The 19,747-nt window shown below is 34.0% G+C and overlaps 2 protein-coding genes across 2 annotated transcripts; both read right to left on the minus strand.

Moving 5' to 3' along the window:
• Positions 1 to 705: 705 nt before the first annotated feature.
• Positions 706 to 9,686, minus strand: LOC140050377 (folate receptor gamma-like). The gene is made up of 6 exons (XM_072095540.1): positions 9,619 to 9,686; positions 8,108 to 8,297; positions 7,309 to 7,494; positions 5,764 to 5,899; positions 5,152 to 5,315; positions 706 to 3,485 (listed from the first exon to the last, which is right to left on the minus strand). The coding sequence occupies exons 2-6, from the start codon at positions 8,285 to 8,287 to the stop codon at positions 3,321 to 3,323; spliced, it is 831 nt and encodes a 276-aa protein (XP_071951641.1). The 5' UTR covers positions 8,288 to 8,297; positions 9,619 to 9,686; the 3' UTR covers positions 706 to 3,320.
• Positions 9,687 to 10,015: 329 nt separating this feature from the next.
• LOC140048813 (uncharacterized) lies at positions 10,016 to 19,587 on the minus strand. The gene is made up of 10 exons (XM_072093607.1): positions 19,470 to 19,587; positions 16,340 to 16,478; positions 16,041 to 16,154; positions 15,570 to 15,728; positions 14,882 to 15,009; positions 13,502 to 13,601; positions 13,016 to 13,116; positions 12,700 to 12,866; positions 11,911 to 12,051; positions 10,016 to 10,888 (listed from the first exon to the last, which is right to left on the minus strand). Exons 2-10 carry the CDS (start codon positions 16,463 to 16,465, stop codon positions 10,773 to 10,775), a joined length of 1,152 nt encoding a protein of 383 aa, XP_071949708.1. The 5' UTR covers positions 16,466 to 16,478; positions 19,470 to 19,587; the 3' UTR covers positions 10,016 to 10,772.
• Positions 19,588 to 19,747: the final 160 nt, after the last annotated feature.

The raw sequence follows: 19,747 nt of genomic DNA on the forward strand, positions 1-19,747 counted from the left end.
TTTCTAATATTCTGTTTTGTATTTTGTGCTGTTGCGTGAGAAGAAATATTGTTTTGTTCGCATTATAGTTGGTTTTTGTTTATAATAAAATCTGGTATTCGTCACGGAATAAACTAAAAGATTGCAATTATCAATATATTCCGGGTGTTGTTGCAAAATGAAACGATTTCAGTAGATTTACAATTACGTATATTCTATATGTATACTTCTTTCGAAAATTGTTTCGATAGCTCGGAGTTGAGTACAGGTATAATAATCCGAAAGATGAGTTGATGAATGATCAGCAGGCCTATCTTTTAGACAATACGGCATTGATAAAAACATTTGGGCACACATGGCGTGTCATACATACTTGAACTGGAACGAACAAGGCCATATACATGGCTGCAGTCGCGTGCTCAAATTTTAGTTAGTGTTTACCGACCGACCAACCGACATAGTGAGATATAGAATCGCGTTTGCACGCAACTAAAAATCAAAAGAATACTGAAAAAAATACTGACAACATAAAAAAAAACCAGAAAGTTTGGAAAATCATTTTAACGACTGAATATTAGTGCGCATTCTGAAGGAAAGATGGAAGCGGCAAGGAATAGCTCATGAGAATGACAACTTTGGTTTAGGAACTTTAATGGTGAAACTATCAACGGATGAATAGAGACCACGGATACACGCAAAATCATGGAATAATACGAAATAGAAACATTTTCAGAAATTCATAGATGTTTATTCTGTGTAGACTACAGTAACAATATACCAAATCAAGAAATATTTAAAACTATTTTTAAAGAGCGCAGTTTGGAAAACCATGTGCTCAAAGTATAAATACAGTAAAATAAATTGTACATATCTTAATAGTTATTTCAGTCATAGTATACAAATTAAATCACATCAAAAATAAATCAATTAAGTAAAATTAAAAGTACTGTGCGATCCATATTGTGATATTTCTTGTGTTGACCATCTAGTGTACAATGTATTTTGAATTAATAGGCTACAAATTAGAATTCGAAAAACATTTCGATAGGTGTCTTAATCTTTGGTTACACCAGCAGTTATATTAAGCCTATCTCTTTTATTCTTCCGATTTACTTGGTAAAGGGAAAAACCCCAAACCTTCTAAATTGGAATTCTTCTTCTTACAATGAGTTCTCAACTGGAGTAAGTAGTAAGACAATACGTGGTGAGAATTTATGTTTTATGTCTTATCAATTCCAGTGATTGTAGATCTTTATTATTGCTTTCGAGTTTCAACGAAAAAACGATTAATATTTACAGATTTCAAGATAGCAAGGTATTAAAATAGCAAGGCTGTCGGGGTATGAATTACAGAATAAATATACCAAAGGTGGCTGGCACAAACCGCTAAAGAAAAGAAAGAAACCGATTAAAGAGTTACGAAAAAAGCAGTGTTATTAACTGGCGAGTAACACTATCACCAAATAAAATTAGTGTTATTAATTGTCGAGTAACACTACCACCAACAGAAAGCAGTGTTAGCAATTAGCGAGTAACACTATTTATTAGAAAGAAAAGCAGTGTTATCGATTGGTGAGTAACTATCAAAGAAAACAGTGTTATCGTTTGGCAAGTAACACTATTAAAAAAGAAAAGCAGTGTTATCGATTGGCAAGTAACACTATCAAAGAAAAATCAGTGTTATCGAATGGCGAGTAACAATATTAAAAAAGAAAGCAGTGTTATCAATTGGCGAGTAAACACTATTAAAAAAGAAAAGCAGTTTTATCGATTAGCAAGTAACACTATTAAAAAAGAAAAGCAGTGTTATCGATTGGTAAGTAACACTATCAAAGAAAAATCAGTGTTATCGATTAAAAACTGTGTTTGTCAATCACAGTTTTTGGCATAGAAGGGCAATACAATTTGTGACAACCAAACATTTGTGCATTTCTTTCCAAACTATATTACTCCTAAATATCGTAAAATACACTAAGATTAGAAAAATATTCACATCACTTGAACACATAGAATAAGTATAATGGCTAAAATGCGTTTACATTACTATACCTCCACATAAAAACATCATTTTTTAACAAAACATAGATAAAAAAATATGTTAAAAAAGCAAAAATTGAAAAATAATGTATCGTATATTTTCTCTGGGCTTTTACCCGAAGATGAAAGTGTTGTGTGTTGGCCTGTAAATAAATGGGTCGTCTGAAAATGGGCTTATAAACGAAGATGAACATGTAGTGTGTTGGCTTACACCTACATTAATGAATTTGGGATGGGCTCATAAATGAGTATAAACATAATTATGTTGGATGAATTTGGGAATGAGCTTATAAACACGGATGAAAATGTGCGTTTGTCAACACAAATCAGTTGGGAATAGGCTTATAAACAAGGATGAAAATGTGTGTTTGTCAACACGTATCAGTTGGGAATGGGCTTATAAACAAGGATGAAAATGTGTGTTAGCCAACACGAATCAGTTGGGGATGGGGTTAAAAATGAGGATGAAAATGAGTGTTTGCCTACATGGATCAATTGGGGATGGGCTTATAAACGAAGATGAAAATATCGTGTTGACCTAGACCTACATAGTAATTCTAACCTTTGGTAGTTTTTATGATACAGTAATGGAAATCTATTTGTCCATACCTGCGGTGTTATCTACAGTAAGATGACAATTAAATAGACCAACTTCAAACAGCTAGTAAAGCAAACAAATTGATTTAAAAACATGTCCGATAACTTCATACCTAGAAGTTGTTAAATTAAATGATATTTCTAAAATTGAATGCTTGCCACACACAGTGTGGATCATTTTTTCATTGTAGTTTCCATAAAAACATACCCACATGCTAAATAATAATTTGTAGACTGGCCTGAACAAATTTATTTATAGAGTTCTGAAAAACCACTTGTATTAGAAAGCATAATTTTCAGACAGTAGACAATAATTTAACAGACCATGAAAAGTTGAATGTGCATTCCGTTCCACAACAGTTATGGCCTGTGTTTACTCTGTGTCAACTACACACCATTTATTGCAGTGATTGCCTCATAAACTCGAACATACATTATTGCAGTACAAAATCTAGTTACTGCAGTAGAATCATTTTGATATGGTCTCCAAAAAGACATTATACAACATACCAACATACACATTCCACAGTTAAATTACCATCTACAGTCCTGCAAAAAGCTTTCTTTAGTCCTACACCTAAGTGCAATATTTTTCATAAAAAACATTTTTGTTTTAGACTTATAATTTGGGAGGGGGCGGGGGACTATCTACCCTGATACCTGAATGTTCTGTTCATTGTATCCTCTATTGATATCTGTATCACTGACTATAATTCCGTTCTTGAGACGATATGATTACAAAGGTTATAGTGATGAAGTATGTAAAAAACTAGCGAAAATAAAAATATAAAAATCGTAGTAGACGTTTCCACCGCTGAATTTGTTGGGTTGCCATTATTAAAAACCATCTGCTCTGCGTAATACCTAGCAACCTGAAAAAACAGAAATGTTCTTAAAACATACTAGATTTTTTGTAAAATTATCGCAAAATCAGCAGATTTTTCAATATATTATGCTGGTACTAGTATGGTTTATCACGTTTTTGGTAAACACAGTGTAACATATGTTTCAAAATATGGTGTTGACAAAATTAAAAATCAGTATTGAGTAGTGCATACTGTAGCCGTATTTATCTTAAGTGTATTTATTTTCAGAGAACACTTTTTCATGATATGAGTGAGAGGCAATACATTAGGATGTCCCCAGTTTAAAAAAAAAATTGGTAGGAAAAAAATAATGACACTAGAATTACACAGTATTGGCTTTTATTTTATTATTTTTATTCCACCTTATTTATAGAGGGAATATTCTAGAATAAGAGTATGTTTTGATTTAAGAAACCATGTATAATTAATAAGAACAATCAGGAACATTCCAGAGGTGCTATTAATAGAAACTGTAATCCAATAGAATAAGAAGTATAAGGAATGATCTAGAAGGTTATGAACATATTGTATATAAGGGGAAGTATGACAATTGTATGAGGGGAGAAGGATATTTAATTGAAGCAAGATAAATCTTGCATAACATTTGTTTACTGTATACAAATAATGAATGTTTATAAATTGGATGGTGAGAATATTTCATGAGTTAAAAAATTGACTACTACAACGCGGAGTCGAGTAGAATGGGACGGCAAGAACAATAAGTTGATTTTCTAACGCGATCAGTTAACAATTTCTAAAAATGTTTACAAAAACATGCATTAGAGCACATTAATTATCACCATTAAATAAATATCACTTTTCCATTCGGTAGGGCTAATTCTAAGTGACACATAATGCATAATTAACCAATCAAATCCATCAGAAGCCATCTAGGTCACTTAGTACTCAAATTACAGACAACTCAAGTACAAATTCTGGGAAGATTACTTCCAAATGTCAAAATAATAATGCTGGACCTAATGGATCTTTTAGACTAATTATTTCTTCGAAAACGGTGATTGTTCTGAGTAGTACTAAAAATAATCATGCCAAAGTGTCTACTCTGAATACATTGTGTGTTCTAGGACTGAGTCTAGGTCTATATATATACCGTATAAATAAATAATGAATAAAAGCATAGACAAATTTCTATGCTTTGTTTATACTCGAGCACCAAATTCAATAAAGCTAATTCCCACTAGAACGCAACTCAATGACGTATTGACGCAAAGTGCTGTATTGCGTAATCACAAGTGGGAACCGACAACGCATCAGTGCTGCAAACATCGCAGGTTTGATTTTACGCAGGCAGGGGCAAACACAATTATTGGATTTAACGTTTTGTAAGCTGCGTCGCTAGTGGGAAGCAGTACAGTTGGTTAACGCACATAAACTGGACAGATCAGACAGTGAAATTGCATCGATTCAATGAATTATGATTAAGACACAGAATTTATACATTAAGTCTCATCTACACTTTATGTGACAAAAATATGTGATGTGCCCATATATGGACGATGATGATGTCATATCACTACCATATTTGGGCACATCACACTTTTTGTAAAACTAGTTTATAGTGTAGAGAGAGCTTAAGCCATACCAGCCAAATTACACTGTTAATAATATTCACTTTTCTATAATCATTTCAAAATAATTTTCCTGTACTTACCTCCCTGTTCGGATTCACTCCGTTAAAATAATACACCATGCACTGCTCGTTGTCTGGTGTTGCATTAAAAGCGCCACCCCATATCTGGTGACACATATTGGATGCAGAACCAAACGTTTCCTCAAACGTACGACAGGTAGTGCCCGCTGGACATACATTTACACCTGAGAAATAAAACTAAATCTGTCTAAAGCTCTGTCTACACTATCAAACTAGTTTGACAAAAAAAGGTGTGATGTGCCCAAATATGGCAGTGATATGCTTAAATATGGTATTGATATGACATCATGTGGCACATCAAAGTTTGAAAGCCGTTTTGAAAGGGGTACCAGCAAGAACAAATAATTGGCAACAATGCATAAAAGGGAAACAGGAAAACTATACATCAACACAATTTATCATGTTAATAAAGATTTGATTTTAGGAAACTAAAAAAGTAGAATTAAACTCTGTCTACACTACCGAATTTTACGCGACAATATATCATATCATTACCTTATTTGGGAACACCAATTTCTTTGTTGTCAAACTAGATAATGTAGACAGAGCTTAAGATTCTTAATTTTAAAAGGGCCACTATTGAAAAGCGCAATTGTTATTTGTACTACGTACCAGTTGACCAATCCCAGCCCTTAGTCCAATTTTCCATACAAGTCGTATCATAACGACACGCATCCCACCATGCATTGCACTCGCTTTCACATAAAGGTATGCCTTTATAACGTTCATTTCGAATTGAAATATTGTGCTGTAAATGAAAAAAAGAAAATTTGGTTAATTTACAATTAAAGTACACCTTTGTCATATTTTCACCTAGATATTTATGTACTGTATAAAACAATGTATGGTTGTTGTCTATTGTACTTTTCATAGCATACGTCGTGAGGTGGTTTCCCGATTTATCGTACGATCAAAACGGTGCCGAGTATGATCAACTAGCGTTCGTGTTCCCACCTAATCATCCATTCATAGAAGTACTGATGAAGATATCAATCTGTGGCGACAATAGAATGGACCCGAGACCTGGCTATCTTCGACTTTTAAATAATAGAAAGTTTTGAAAATTTTCTTAGGCTATAAATGTACGTTGTATGATGTGTATGTTTATTTTAAAAAATGGTTGTAGTTTTCTAAATTACATTGTACAAGTTGTGATAAGAAAACTGTTATTTGATCGTTAGTTGACGTGTTGACAATTATATAAATAGAATAATATTTGTTAGTAAAACTTTTAATAAGAGTAAAGATATAAGGAAGAAAAGCAAAGAGATCATGGAGCGGCTGTACCAGAATATACAACACTAAGTAAAGTAAAAAACTAAAAAATTTAGGCGATCTTGTCAAAGGTCAAGCGCCTTCAGCCTGCCACGTTTCGATATTCAATATTGAACTTCACCTTTACATTTTTCATTGTCACAACAAATTGTTGTGTAATTTATGTATGCCTAGTCACAGTCCATCATGCTAATAGCAAAACAAAATGTCCCTCTAGGTAATGATTAGTAAGACTCGATTAAAATGACAGTTGAACAAAGAAAACTCCCAAAAATGGTAGGCATTGTGTGAAGCTGTCGTATGTCGAATATCCTAGTGCCCTCTATATGCCAATGATAGTCGTAAGAATTTCAAGGAACATATTTACCACTAGTCTTAACAATAGACACTTATTACGCCTTTCATATCACCTAGAAAACCAAGGTTTACACAAACTGAAACACAAACCATACAAAACCCTTGTGTTGACGCCATTGAGTGTAAACTCTGGTCGGATTGCAATAAAGGTCTTAAGTCCAACATGAAATTCTTGGCAATGGTGGTCTTACAATTAAGACCATTGTAATATGAAGTCTAAGCCTAAGACTATCAGCAATGTGGTTTAAGCCTCCTCTAGGTAGGCTTACGATGAACGCGAGCGCAAGAGGCTACCTAAGCTAGCTAGTAATATCATGATGAAACTACTTGCTTTAAAAACTACTGTGCATTGATTTCATATTACAATGGTCTTAATTGTAAGACCATTGTTGCCAAGGGTTTCATCTTGTGCTTAAGTCTAAGACTAGGCTTAAAAACTTTATTGCAATCTGCCCCAGGAGTTTCGCTAAGTGAAAGGGGTTAACAAAATACAGTAAGCTAGCCCTTGAAAAATTGTAGGCTTACCGGTACGAGCCAAGGGCCTATGTTCGGTGAACATTCATAGAAGCATAGATCGTGGGTTAAAAAATCTGTACATGCTGATGAGAGCTCTCCGCAGTGATGCCAATTGAAATTTAACCAGGAATCGGAGTCATGGAGTCCTTTCGTTGTTTCTTCCGTACAACAAGATAATTCTTTATATTTACTGCACTGTAAAGAAAACAGAATTATAATATTAAAGATGTATTGTCCCTTGAAACACAAAAAATGAAGGTCAAAATATTCTAAATTTTAAATTAGCCATATCAAAGTAATATTAAAATTTACGTAATTAACAGGTAAATTAGTTTGATTACATTTTGTCTGGAAAAACGTCGCGAGCGAAAGTAAACAAAGATTTCAAACGACGATTATACATTATGCATATATATGCTAATTAGGATTGTTTACAACTCGTCACGGTAGAGAAGGTGTTTTCACACAGATCACGAGAAAGTTTTATGATTATGCATACAGAGTAGCCAAACAAGCGAGTTGCATTATGGGATATGTTTTGATTGAAAACTTTGACTGGAAGTCAAAGTTATTTTTTGAACAAAAAAACGTCTGTATTTTAGGTAAATGATTTTTTTCCAACTATTTTGATACTTCAAAATGAAGCACTACCCAAAGAACCCTGTAACCTCTGACCTAGTAAATTTTGTTACTAAATCAAACTTTTGGCATTCATTATGACTTTTTGTAGCTAAAGAAGAATATAACCTTTGGACTGGCTTTCCAATTCCTATCACTACCCCAGTAGGGCTACAACAACAATACATACCTTGCTAAATAAACTGCTTTCTGGGCCTGGTTTTGTTTTATGGTTTACCCCATCTAAGCATCTATTCAAATAATCATCAACCGTGTCTTCCACAGCATAAGAGTTACTTAGATAGACAGTCAGAAGAAAGGTAAGCCTTAAGTCCAAGTCTTTGGTGAACGAATTGTGCCCAATCAGCATCGTGGTGGCACTGTAACGAATAAATATAGAAATTATTTAATTATTGAAATGTTCTTTCCTCTATGATATCAGTATAATTGACTGTTCTAATATGATTCTTACCTTTTGCAATTCTTACCTTTTATTATAGTAAAGTTAAGAGGAGGAGCCTCTTCTCTCATATGTGTAGATTATTATTGTATAATATTACATAAATCTGTTTGGTCTTTTTTATCATGATGGTGATGCTTTAGTAAGACCATATTCTTATACCATACTTTTATTTTACTAATCGACAATAGTGAGGGTACATCATCGGCGTTCAGTATTTTAAGGTTATTTTGTTTGGGAAGGGGCTACCAAACTTTACCAAGATGGACTCGCTCTTGAGAGATGCTTAAACTCGCAAAAGACCTTCTACTACTGATCAATAATAATAGATTAGAATAGTATTTCAGATGACAACCATGAACAAAAACATAATAATGCACTTGTCAATTGTATGACTCACTATACGACCCCCGGGAGAGGTGCGTCATTTACAAATAATTACTGACGCAGGGGAGCGTCAAAAATCTAGATGGTACGTCACATCAATGAACAAGGTGTGTCAATGTCCGTCACTTTACCACCCACCATATCATAAACAACATGGTCACAGTGCGTCAAAATGGGTGCGTCATGGTCACCTAAAGGTAAGTCACCTTTTTGACGCACGGGTGCGTCATGGTATTCAAAAGTATGACGTACATCGGACAAATGACGCACCTCTCCCGGGGGTCGTATAGTGGGTCATACAATTGACAAGTGCATAAGGTAATGAACGACACCCACAACAGTGACCATTCAAGAAAAAGAGTAAGGGGCTTATCTGCTGATCATGCTTTCCTCATTTCCAGTAGCAGTAGCTATGAGGACGTGTGATTATATTATAATTAATATATAATAAATAGCCCTATAAAAATAATAATTATTAATAAAACAAGAAAATGTTAATTTTTTTACAATTATTAGTTAGGCCTACACAAATGAATCAATAATTTGGTGAATAAATGGTAACTTATTAAATCACTATCTATACCGTAAGTAATGAATCGTTCAAGTAGGCCTAGTAGCTAGCCTAGGCCCGTCATTGTCATGTCTCCGCACAAGGAAACCATCCGGTCCTCGCACGCCGGTTGCGGGGTGGTACGAACCGTGCGCGATAAGACGAACTAGGCTAGGCCTAATTTGTGTACAGGGCCTAACTACTACTCTACTAAACTTGCATGCCATTAGCCCTAGCCTGAACTGTGTCGCTAACTTTTGATATATCATTATCAGTTTATATAATTCCTTACAGCCTGTCTTACCCGCAAAATGATAAAACTATTGAATAAATTGCGATAACAAATTTAAAGCATGGACAGTGTTTTGCTACTTGATGCCACCAGGTGTGATGATGTAATCAACCCACGTGGTCAAAAATTATAGAGGGCGTTTAATACAATCATCTTATGAATATTTTATAACTCTATGAATATGCAAATGACTTTTTATTTTCAACTAATTTTGCAGAGCCGCTCAGTATACTGTTAATTTGTGGATAAATTTTATCGTTAAATTTGAGACGTTCCACAAGAAATCAATCAGGGAAGAGTCACTCTTTCAAGAAATAACATTTTGTCACTGCTAGTATTAGACGACTAAAGAAAAAAAAAGGTGATTATATCTTTTCATTTTCAATAATATATTTATTTATATCCTTGATTTACACAATATATTTGATATACTTAATCTTGTCATATATAACATGATAAAATTAAAATGTTATTATTTTTTTCAAATTTATACAATTTGTTTGTTTTTAGTAATTTATATAAATTTATGAAATTAAAAATACATATTTTCATACAAATCTCTATGATATTATAAAAGTGCATAAGTATTGGAAATTACACAAGTATTTATATTTTATTCCAAACATACAATTCTATTATTCAATCTATACCTACTTTATTCAATATCTAAAAATAGATTTATCAATCATGAGGCAAAACTCTCCCTTAGCAGAAATGGTCCACATGCCTGTCCAGAGTGTCAGCCCATAAAACACACAATTGTAATTTGATTATATTAACTGCCCATTAAATACAACCCAAGGGTACTATTAGGTCATTTACAACAAGGTCACCTGGACAACTCATGAAAATTCCTACATGGTTTTCAGCAATTTCTGTAGTGAAGTGTCTGTCACACTCCAGCTGGCCTCTCATGTGTGTCAAGATAAAGAATCAGAACTCGTAAATTGTTTAAAACAGACCAAGATTTATTACCCGGATTTTTTCAAAAACCCGGGTGAAATGGACTGATTCTGATAAGGGAGAGAAATGCCTAATGTGATTTTAAAATAAGATTATTGGATAGAAGATGTAGAGTTTTACACTTAAAAAAAAGACGAGGTAAGCGCCTTATGCTGGCTACGGCCCTGATTGTAGTAATTAATACTAACTGGATAACACAAACATCAGCTTTCTAAAACAACAGGTTCTGTGTCTATACTCATCCAGCCCTGCATTCTATTAATAGCCGCCTCTCCAAGAACACTTTTTAAACTTGCGTTCACACAACCAAAGATACCACCTACAAATCAATGCACAATGCAGTTTATAATCATTTCTTAAAGGTATGTTCAGTTAAAAAATTATGAAACATAGGGGAAACTATAAAGGCCCGCACCTGACCTTTAACATCGTACAATCATCTTATGAATATTATAACTCTATGAATATGTGTGTTCAGACTCACAGCATTAAGGTAGGATTATGTATGCAGCATACATATTTTTGTTTCTGAACTACATAGGTCTGTTCAGACAGCTATATAGCCTGTTTACACTATCAACCTTTATGTTAAAAAAAAATTTGATGTGCCTATATGAACACGATGACATCATATCACTACCATATTTGGGCATATCACTACTTATACTTGTGCACATCAAACTTTTTTTTTACAAACTAGTTTGATAGGGTAAGACAGAGCTTTAGTCATCCATTCATAACTGTAGTAAAAGAGGGCAGCTTTATAAGGTAATGACCTTCACACTATTAACGCCACCGTAGTTCTTGGGCTAATAAACCTAACACTGTGAGTCTGAACATACCCTATAAAAATTAACTCGCAATATCAGGTAATTAACAGAATCAATCATGTTTGTAATGTTTATGATAAAGTTAGTACCATCCCCTCCATAGTAATTATCAGTGGTTGAGATCTGGGAGGGGATTGAGGACTGTTCGAGGTAGAACAAAACGCTTCCTTAATTCTTTTAGTCCATATTCAATCAGACTTTTTAATAAATTAATTCATTTTTTATCAGAGTAATGTTGTCGCTCTGTTGTATATTTTGAATTTTATTTGTATCTTTCTGTGTTACTAACCTTCAACTAATTTTGAGCAATTGTATGTCAACATGAATTTCCTTTTGGACAAGTACAATAAATTGTACAGTAAGAGTAATGTTGTCACTCTGTTGTATATTTTAAATTGTATTTATATGTATTTTTCTGTGTTAGTAACCTTCAACTAATTTTGAGCAATTGTATGTCAACATGAATTTCCTTTTGGACAAATAAAATGAACTATGAACTATAACCCCTTACCTGTGTGAACAAACAGAATTCTGTTGCCTTTGAAGGCTTGTGGATTTGAGGTGAGGTGTTTAACAAGACCTAATGCAGCTTTACTGGTGTATGTCGGGTCTAAAATGACACCAGTCTTCATCGACACATTCGTAATGAATTCTTTAAAAAACAAACAATTTTAATTTAAGTTACAACATAGTTATAACTTATAATACACACCATGATTAAAACAATATCTTTACATGGCAATAAACTTATCGGGGTGCGATTAAACTATAAAGTGGAACCACTTCTTTTCAGGGAATGCCTTTATTAAGGTGACACTTGACTTTGTTGGGTTGGTCCTGAAGGTATTCCCTGTCTGCAATATTTCTTTTCGTACATAAGTTGAGGACCCTTCATGAAACGTCACAAAATAAACTTGAATATTCATTAGTCATATCCATAAGGTGTGATGTAAGAATTGAGCTGACTACAATTCGCTAATGCAAATGCTTTCTGTCGAGCCGTTTGTGTAGTCGAGTGGATTAGACTATGGACTTTACATGTCGATGTATGGGGTTCGAATCCCATGACTAACTTCTTTTTACTTTATAGTGAGAGAGATTATTTAGAGGGTTAGGTTTAGTTATATTTAAGAAGTAGTTCTGCTATCTTTAACATAAGGGGTCTCCAACTTATGTACAAAAAAAAAATCGCCCCTGTCCATCCCCTTAATGTTGATTTACAATGAAATTAATGATATTTATAAATGAAAATTAAACAATTTGTGTAAAGAGGTAACATGTATTATCTTAGATATTTTACCCAATTCTTCTGGAGTTGACTTAGCATATCCCAATCCTACAGAGAACTCTACCACATCAATTAGCTCTTCGACAGTCACCTCGCCATCAAGGCCGATCTCTTTCAAAGTCTCTGTCACATGTTCCACCACATGAGCCTTGTCAAGCCGTATCACATACGCATGGATCCTAAAATTTAATACAGTAATAGTTTATTTAAACGATTCCAATCTTGGGTGTGCTCTTCTAAGTAAAGTAAAGTGCAATATCACGACGGTCACATGGTTAATGGGGGAGAGGGGGCGTGAAGGGAGATGTAAACAAAGGCACTTTCTTACCGGAGGCGTGATCCTGTAAGGTAGTTAGCAACTGCTAAACCCGTTGCTGTACCAGCACTACCCACAGCCACAGCTATGTCATCAAATCGATCAATAACTCCCTAAATAAATCAACAGATATCTTTTAGCAGATTTTTTAACTAAAAAAACAATTGCACTGAAGAACTGAATTGAACAACAGGACACTGAGCTCTTTTGCTCTTTTAAGTCTCGCTGCAAATATCACAGTACTGTACTATGTACATATTCTCCGCGGCGTGTGATGTCTGTTAAGGGGCGTGGAACTGATCGTGTCGTAGCCACAGATAAACCCTTTGATCTCCACAGCTCAGAATCCTGTTGTTAGGATTGTTTTGGAATAACATATATTAAAATATACCACAACAAATATTTTTAACATTAAAATTGTCAAATTAAGGTAATACATATAAAATTCATCTAGCTATGTTTCTGGAATAGTATAAAAGAATTAATATAGACACATACTTGTTGCATTAACTCACTCCAAGCATCTATATAACCATAGAGACCAATTGCATTAGAGCCACCAGCTTGTACACAATATGCTTTCTTGTTTCTGGATTTGCTAGTAAATATTCAAGAAATACTATTACAAACAGTTTGCAGGGAAAACATATGGTACATTAATTTTCAGTAATCTATAAAAACACACTATATTAGCCCTTTATAATATTATTACACTACAGTAAAATAAATGATAAAGCATCTTGCTGTAAAATAAAATTTAAAGTAAAGTAAATTTCTGAAATTGTTTCTACTCTGAAACAAGAAACTCTCCCAAATCCAGACTTTTCTTGAGGTTTAAAAGATTCCATAATTGTACATATTGTAAACAAAAACAGTAGAACTCATTTTAAGGTGACATTTTCGAGACCAATAAAGAGTCTCCTTAATACGGGTGTCCACTGAATAGGGATTGGCTGTTGTGTTATATATTGCCTATCATTTCATAGACAAGTAGTCTCCTTAATGGGGTGTGTCCACTGAATAGGGGTTGGCAATAGTGTTAAAACAAATATTGCTGGTCATTCACTTCACAGAGGGGAGGGGTGTCCCCTTAATAAGGGTGTTCAAAAGGAGGGGTGTCCCCTTAATAGGGGTGTTCCAAAGGAGGGGTGTCCCCTTAATAGGGGTGTTCCAAAGAAGGGGTGTGTGTTCCCTTAATAGGGGTGTTCCAAAGGAGGGGTGTCCCCTTAACAGGGGTGTTCCAAAGAAGGGGTGTCCCCTTAATAGGGGTGTTCCAAAGAAGGGGTGTGTGTTCCCTTAATAGGGGTGTTCCAAAGGAGGGGTGTCCCCTTAACAGGGGTGTTCCAAAGAAGGGGTGTCCCCTTAATAGGGGTGTTCCAAAGAAGGAGTGTCCCCTTAATAGGGGTGTTCCAAAGAAGGGATGTGTGTCCCCTTAACAGGGGTGTTCCAAAGGAGGGGTGTCCCCTTAATAGAGATGTTTCAAGGAAGGGGTATGTGTTCCCCTTAATAGGGGTGTTCCAAAGAAGGGGTGTCCCCTTAATAGGGGTGTTCCAAAGAAGGGGTGTGTGTTCCCTTAATAGGGGTGTTCCAAAGGAGGGGTGTCCCCTTAATAAGGGTGTCCCAAAGGAGGGGTGTCCCCTTAATAAGGGTGTCCCAAAGGAGGAGTGTCCCCTTAATAGGGGTGTTCCAAAGGAGGGGTGTCCCCTTAATAGAGATGTTTCAAGGAAGGGGTATGTGTTCCCCTTAACAGGGGTGTTCCAAAGAAGGGGTGTGTGTTTCCTTAACATGGTTTTTTTTAAAGGATGTCCCAAAGGAGGAGTGTCCCCTTAATAGGGGTGTTCCAAATGAGAGGTTCTACTTTATCTAATTCCAACTTACTGTAAGAAGTTAGCAAGTTTCTTCATTCTCAAATCATCATGAAAAGAGTTTAATGGAATAAGATACAACGATGCCCCCACTAGCATATCAATAAACACATTACCCTCACTCTGAATTTGGTCAGGATTCTATGAAATAAAAAGAAGTTTTACTAAAAATATCTTTGTTTATTTGATGAATTTATGATGAAGTTATAGATGTATTGTCCCCTAAAAACATGACAAATTAAGACTAATAAAAAAAAAGACTTTGGGTAGGCCATTTCTCAGTTTTAATAGTCAATTTGACTATTTTTTGCTTAATAATAATAATAATAATAATAATAATAATATAACAATTTATATAGCGCACCATCCACTAAAAGTGCTCAAGGCGTTAATCACAACACTGTTTGTTTATACTTTATTAATACCATATGCCTCAGCAAAAAGGTATGATTTTAATCATCAATTTGAATATTTTTTGCTGTAAATTACATTTTTTTAGGTAAATCATTTTTTTCGATCCAATTTGTGGTCAAAATGAATAACTATTATGTGACATTAAAATGGCATATTCATTAAAATATATTTTAAAAAAAATTATTTTTCAGGGGGACAATATATCTTTAATTGGAATCAGCCAATAAGTTGGAGAGGAAATAATTCCTGTGAAAAATATGAATTATGATATTATTAGGGATACCTACCTCATAGGGTGACCTAATGAGCAGGTGTGGTTCTAGGCCCACCTGCCTTGCTGCCACTGCTGTTGTTCTACAGTGGTTTGACTGAACATCACCAATAGTGATCACAGCATCACATTTCTTATGAATTGCATCACCCAAAAGAAACTCCAATTTCCGTGCCTGTTGCAAAATTATTATTATTATTACGCAACACAATTGATTTACAATTGATTTACATATACACAATATTATTTTAAAAACCGTTGCATACTAAAGTTGGAATTTATTCTGACTAGTTTAGCCTCCACTGATTGTCAGGGCGTTTGTTGTATGAGAAAATGTATCTGGTGGTTGAAAATCTGCGATAATACCATATACAGCTCTGTGGTCTAGTGGTATGATACTCACCCTGTAAGCGAGAGGTCGCAGGTTCAAATTTTACCTAATAAAGTAATATAAACATATATAATTAAACAAATATTCCTAACTCACTTTATTACCACTCAATGTGATTCCTGTCATGTCATCGCGTTTTATAGAAACCTCAAATCCGTCTGGTACACCTGGAAGGTTCCATTTATAAATAGGGGTGAATGGTTGTATGAGCTGTAAGAAGAATACAATTTTGAAATTAAATCAAACCTGTAAAAATAAAGGAAAAGTACAAATTAGAGAAGAATGATGATAACCAAGAATGAAAACATGAAGAAAGGTTTGAGGAAAATTAACAAAATTTAACACATAAAGTTTGATAGTGTAGAAATAGCTTTAGATTTAATTGGTTAACAAACCTTTAAACGAAATTGTGGGATGTTTTTCAAGCGTTTCAGCCAGGAGGGTGGGTCGTACGGGTACAACTTTGCCGGATCTGAACTTTCTTGCAAATAAGTCACTTCATCAGGTTCCTTAGCTGTCATTGTGGTTCATAAACTATAAAAAAATATTACAAATTTAGAAATAAGATTGAAGCTGTCATTTTGACAATTATTTCTATTATTATATTAGTAGAGTAGCGAGTAAACAGGGAGGTATAAAATAATACCTCCGTGCTGGAGTACAGTGATTAAAAATAAAATAAACTCTAATTTTAACGTTCAAACATGGAGGTATACAAATATTTTTATACCTCCATGGTTCAAATGTGACAAGTACCCACTGGCCACATCATGGTGGCATACATCAAAGTAATAATTAATATATTATTTATTTAACTTTTTTCTTGGCGTACTGCTATTTGATCCAAAAAAAATTGGTAAATGTTTTTACAATTAATATAGGCCTAGGGGCAATTCCATGGTCACTCGCATTACACATTACAGTCATTTTTGTTAGTCTAAGCTTTGTACTTTCTATACTAATTGGATTTTTAAGTCAATGTTTTATATGAACATACTTTAGGTGCAAGTCTTTAATAAAATACTATAAAAAAAATTTTATGTCTTTTACTTCGACAATGACGCCATTGCGAAATTCTGTCACACGCATTACACAAAAAGGACACAACAAAAATTTGATTAGATTTGATAAGAACGTGTCCTTAAACTAAAAATATATGAATCAAAAGATCTTATATTTTTAATTGCTGTACTTTTAAAGTATAAAATAGGATAATAAAAAAATTCAACATTACATAGATTTTAAAAATATTTTACATTTTAACAAAAAAGTCCCGTCACTCGCATTACTGTCACTCGCATTACCGTAAGAAGTGAACTTAGTATTTACTAAGCAAAGCAGAAAGAAAGGTAGACAATAATTAAATAATGCAACATTAAACCACTCAAAGAATGTTATATCAATTTTCAAGTAAAAACTTTTATTTCAACTCATTTGGATGAAGTTCTAAAGGACATCATCTATTTTTAACACTAACAGAACATCTTGATTTTTTACAAACACAGTAACAGAACACTTATACGGTCACTAAAAATGAAAATAGAAAATTCAAACAGCCATTTTACAAATTATGGAACTCAAAGTTCTTCGCAAACCAGCATCAAGCATTCTTTTTGCCCTGGTAGTGGCTTTAGCAAAGCCATAGCACTTCTAAAAGGTGAGGGCCCGTCTGATGCCAAAGCAGCCTTCTTTGCTCTGAACTAATAGCCACACGTTTTCTATTAGCAACTTTAAGAGCATCAATCTTCTGCTTCTTCAAAGCTGGTGGCAGAGCTAGAATTTTCTCTTTTCTTTTACTTTTTTACTTCTTTTCGAAATTTCATTTTGTTTGTTTCTGTGTGAGATGTATTTTCCCTCGGCTTTCAGTTTTTCTAGGTACTTTCTCTGTCGTTCGGCCATTTCTAAAGGCAGGATGCAAATGTGAATGATAATTTAAAATTATTTTTAAATAATAAGCAATTATATATTTTGTTTTTAAAACTACAATGCTTTAGACCTGGTGGTATAAAATATGCCTAGTAAATAATAATATATAAATAAATTATTATAGCCTTAGGCCTATGCGGTGTTTTCAAATTATAGAATTTGAAATAATTAACACTAACAATATAAGAAAAAAAAACTTAAAAATTGTGATTAAATATAAATGTATACTTATTCTTACCTTCACAAAAGATTGTACCAAATTTGTTAAATCTCACCAGATTTAGTGTTTTTTATTTAATGAGCTCTTATAATGATTTGATTTTTCAAATGATTTAACTGCAAAAAGGTCGTTGCTAGGGATTGTGCCCTCAACAAACCTAATGCTATAATTATTATACTGTAGTGCCTCCAAATAAGGGCCAAATCACACATTGTATTATGAAATTAATGTATATACTAATTCTGGGACTAATTCATAACTAATGATAGATTAATTACTATTTTACTTTACAAAAAAAAGAGTTTTAGTAATGTCACTCGCATTACATTGTCCATTTTTTAACGTCACTCGCATTACATGTCACTCGCATTTCACTTTTCAATGTCTCAACAATTTTGTATTTACGGGGATTTTTTATTTTTATTTGTCAAATTTTAATTGTTCAAAGTAGTATAGCTAAATTATAAAATTTCATTAAAAAAAATTATCATCATGATGGTATAAAAAAAAAAAATCATTTTTTTTGTCACTCGCATTACATACCCTAATATATAACAGAATACATAGCACTCCTATATGGGATATTCAACATTTGTAGTTATATCATATTTTCCATATCTTAAGTGTACTACCGTATTACTTAGACATGTTACTTTATAAATATTACTTTGTTGGGAAAATAATAATCAGTTAACGTAATTACCTATTTTTCACACCTAAAAAAAAATATATATTCAACATTGAATAAACGTAATTTTTTGGCTGCAAAAAGTCATAAATGAATTGAAAAAGTTAAAAACCTAGTTCCCACATATTCAAAGAGTAACATAAACACAAATTTTGAGCTGACTAATTAATTTGAATTTTTTTGGTCATGTCCATGTTTGCATGGAATTGCCCCTAGGCCTATCCTAAGAATTCCCACAGCCGAGCCCCTAATAATTATTATTATTAGTTTGCTAGGCCCTATTACTAGGCCTAGTATAATATTAGGCGTAATAACTAATTATAAATTAGGCCCAACTAGCCTTAATTAGTTAAGCCTGGCTAGGCCTCCTTCCAGTCGGACTGGAGAAGGTGTGTGTGTGTGTGGAGCAAAAACATCACAGCAGACACAACACAGACAGGTGTCTACTTTTATTTACTAGGCCTAGCCTAGGCTAGGCCTACTCCATCATCATGGATGGATGGTTGGAGGAAGAGGGCCTGAGCTAGCCTACTACTAGCCTAGGCCTAGCTAGTACTAGCCTAGCCTAAATAGGGCTAGTAGGCCTAGCTAGTTTAGTTAGTTAGTAGGCCTAGCCTAGTTTATCATGGTATGGTTATCCTCGGTTTTATTAAAAGGCTAGCAAAGGGCTGGCTATCCGATCTTAGTTTACCTAGGCCTAGGCTAGGCTAGATCATCTGTGTTTAGAAAACGTCGTACGCATCATCAGGGAGAGTAGAGTGCCTGCACATACGTACACGTATATACAAGCCTTCTATTCTCCTTCACGCTCCGATCCAGGGGCGGAAAAAAGGTAGAATGTTTGTCGCCCTCTATAACTGATTTTCTCTATTATAACTTGCTGATCGGATTTTTAGAAAAGTAGTGGTGGTGGTAGACTAAAAATGGACACATTAAAAACGAGTCACGCATTAAAACTTTAATGAATGA

Source organism: Antedon mediterranea, chromosome 5, assembly GCF_964355755.1.
Source record: "Antedon mediterranea chromosome 5, ecAntMedi1.1, whole genome shotgun sequence".
NCBI classification, from domain to species: Eukaryota; Metazoa; Echinodermata; class Crinoidea; order Comatulida; family Antedonidae; genus Antedon; species Antedon mediterranea.

What these genes read in the sequence shown, in the direction of transcription:
- LOC140050377 (XM_072095540.1), bottom strand. Translation starts at nt 8,287, where the DNA reads ATGCTGATTGGGCACAATTCGTTCACCAAAGACTTGGACTTAAGGCTT. An exon ending in GGGCTGGGATTGGTCAACTG is followed by an intron (nt 5,316 to 5,763) that starts GTACGTAGTACA and finishes TTTATTTCTCAG; the next exon opens with GTGTAAATGTATGTCCAGCG. An exon ending in GAGTGAATCCGAACAGGGAG is followed by an intron (nt 3,486 to 5,151) that starts GTAAGTACAGGA and finishes CTGTTTTTTCAG; the next exon opens with GTTGCTAGGTATTACGCAGA.
- LOC140048813 (XM_072093607.1), bottom strand. Translation starts at nt 16,465, where the DNA reads ATGACAGCTAAGGAACCTGATGAAGTGACTTATTTGCAAGAAAGTTCA. An exon ending in AAACTTGCTAACTTCTTACA is followed by an intron (nt 13,602 to 14,881) that starts GTAAGTTGGAAT and finishes AATATTTACTAG; the next exon opens with CAAATCCAGAAACAAGAAAG. An exon ending in GGAGTGAGTTAATGCAACAA is followed by an intron (nt 13,117 to 13,501) that starts GTATGTGTCTAT and finishes TGATTTATTTAG; the next exon opens with GGAGTTATTGATCGATTTGA.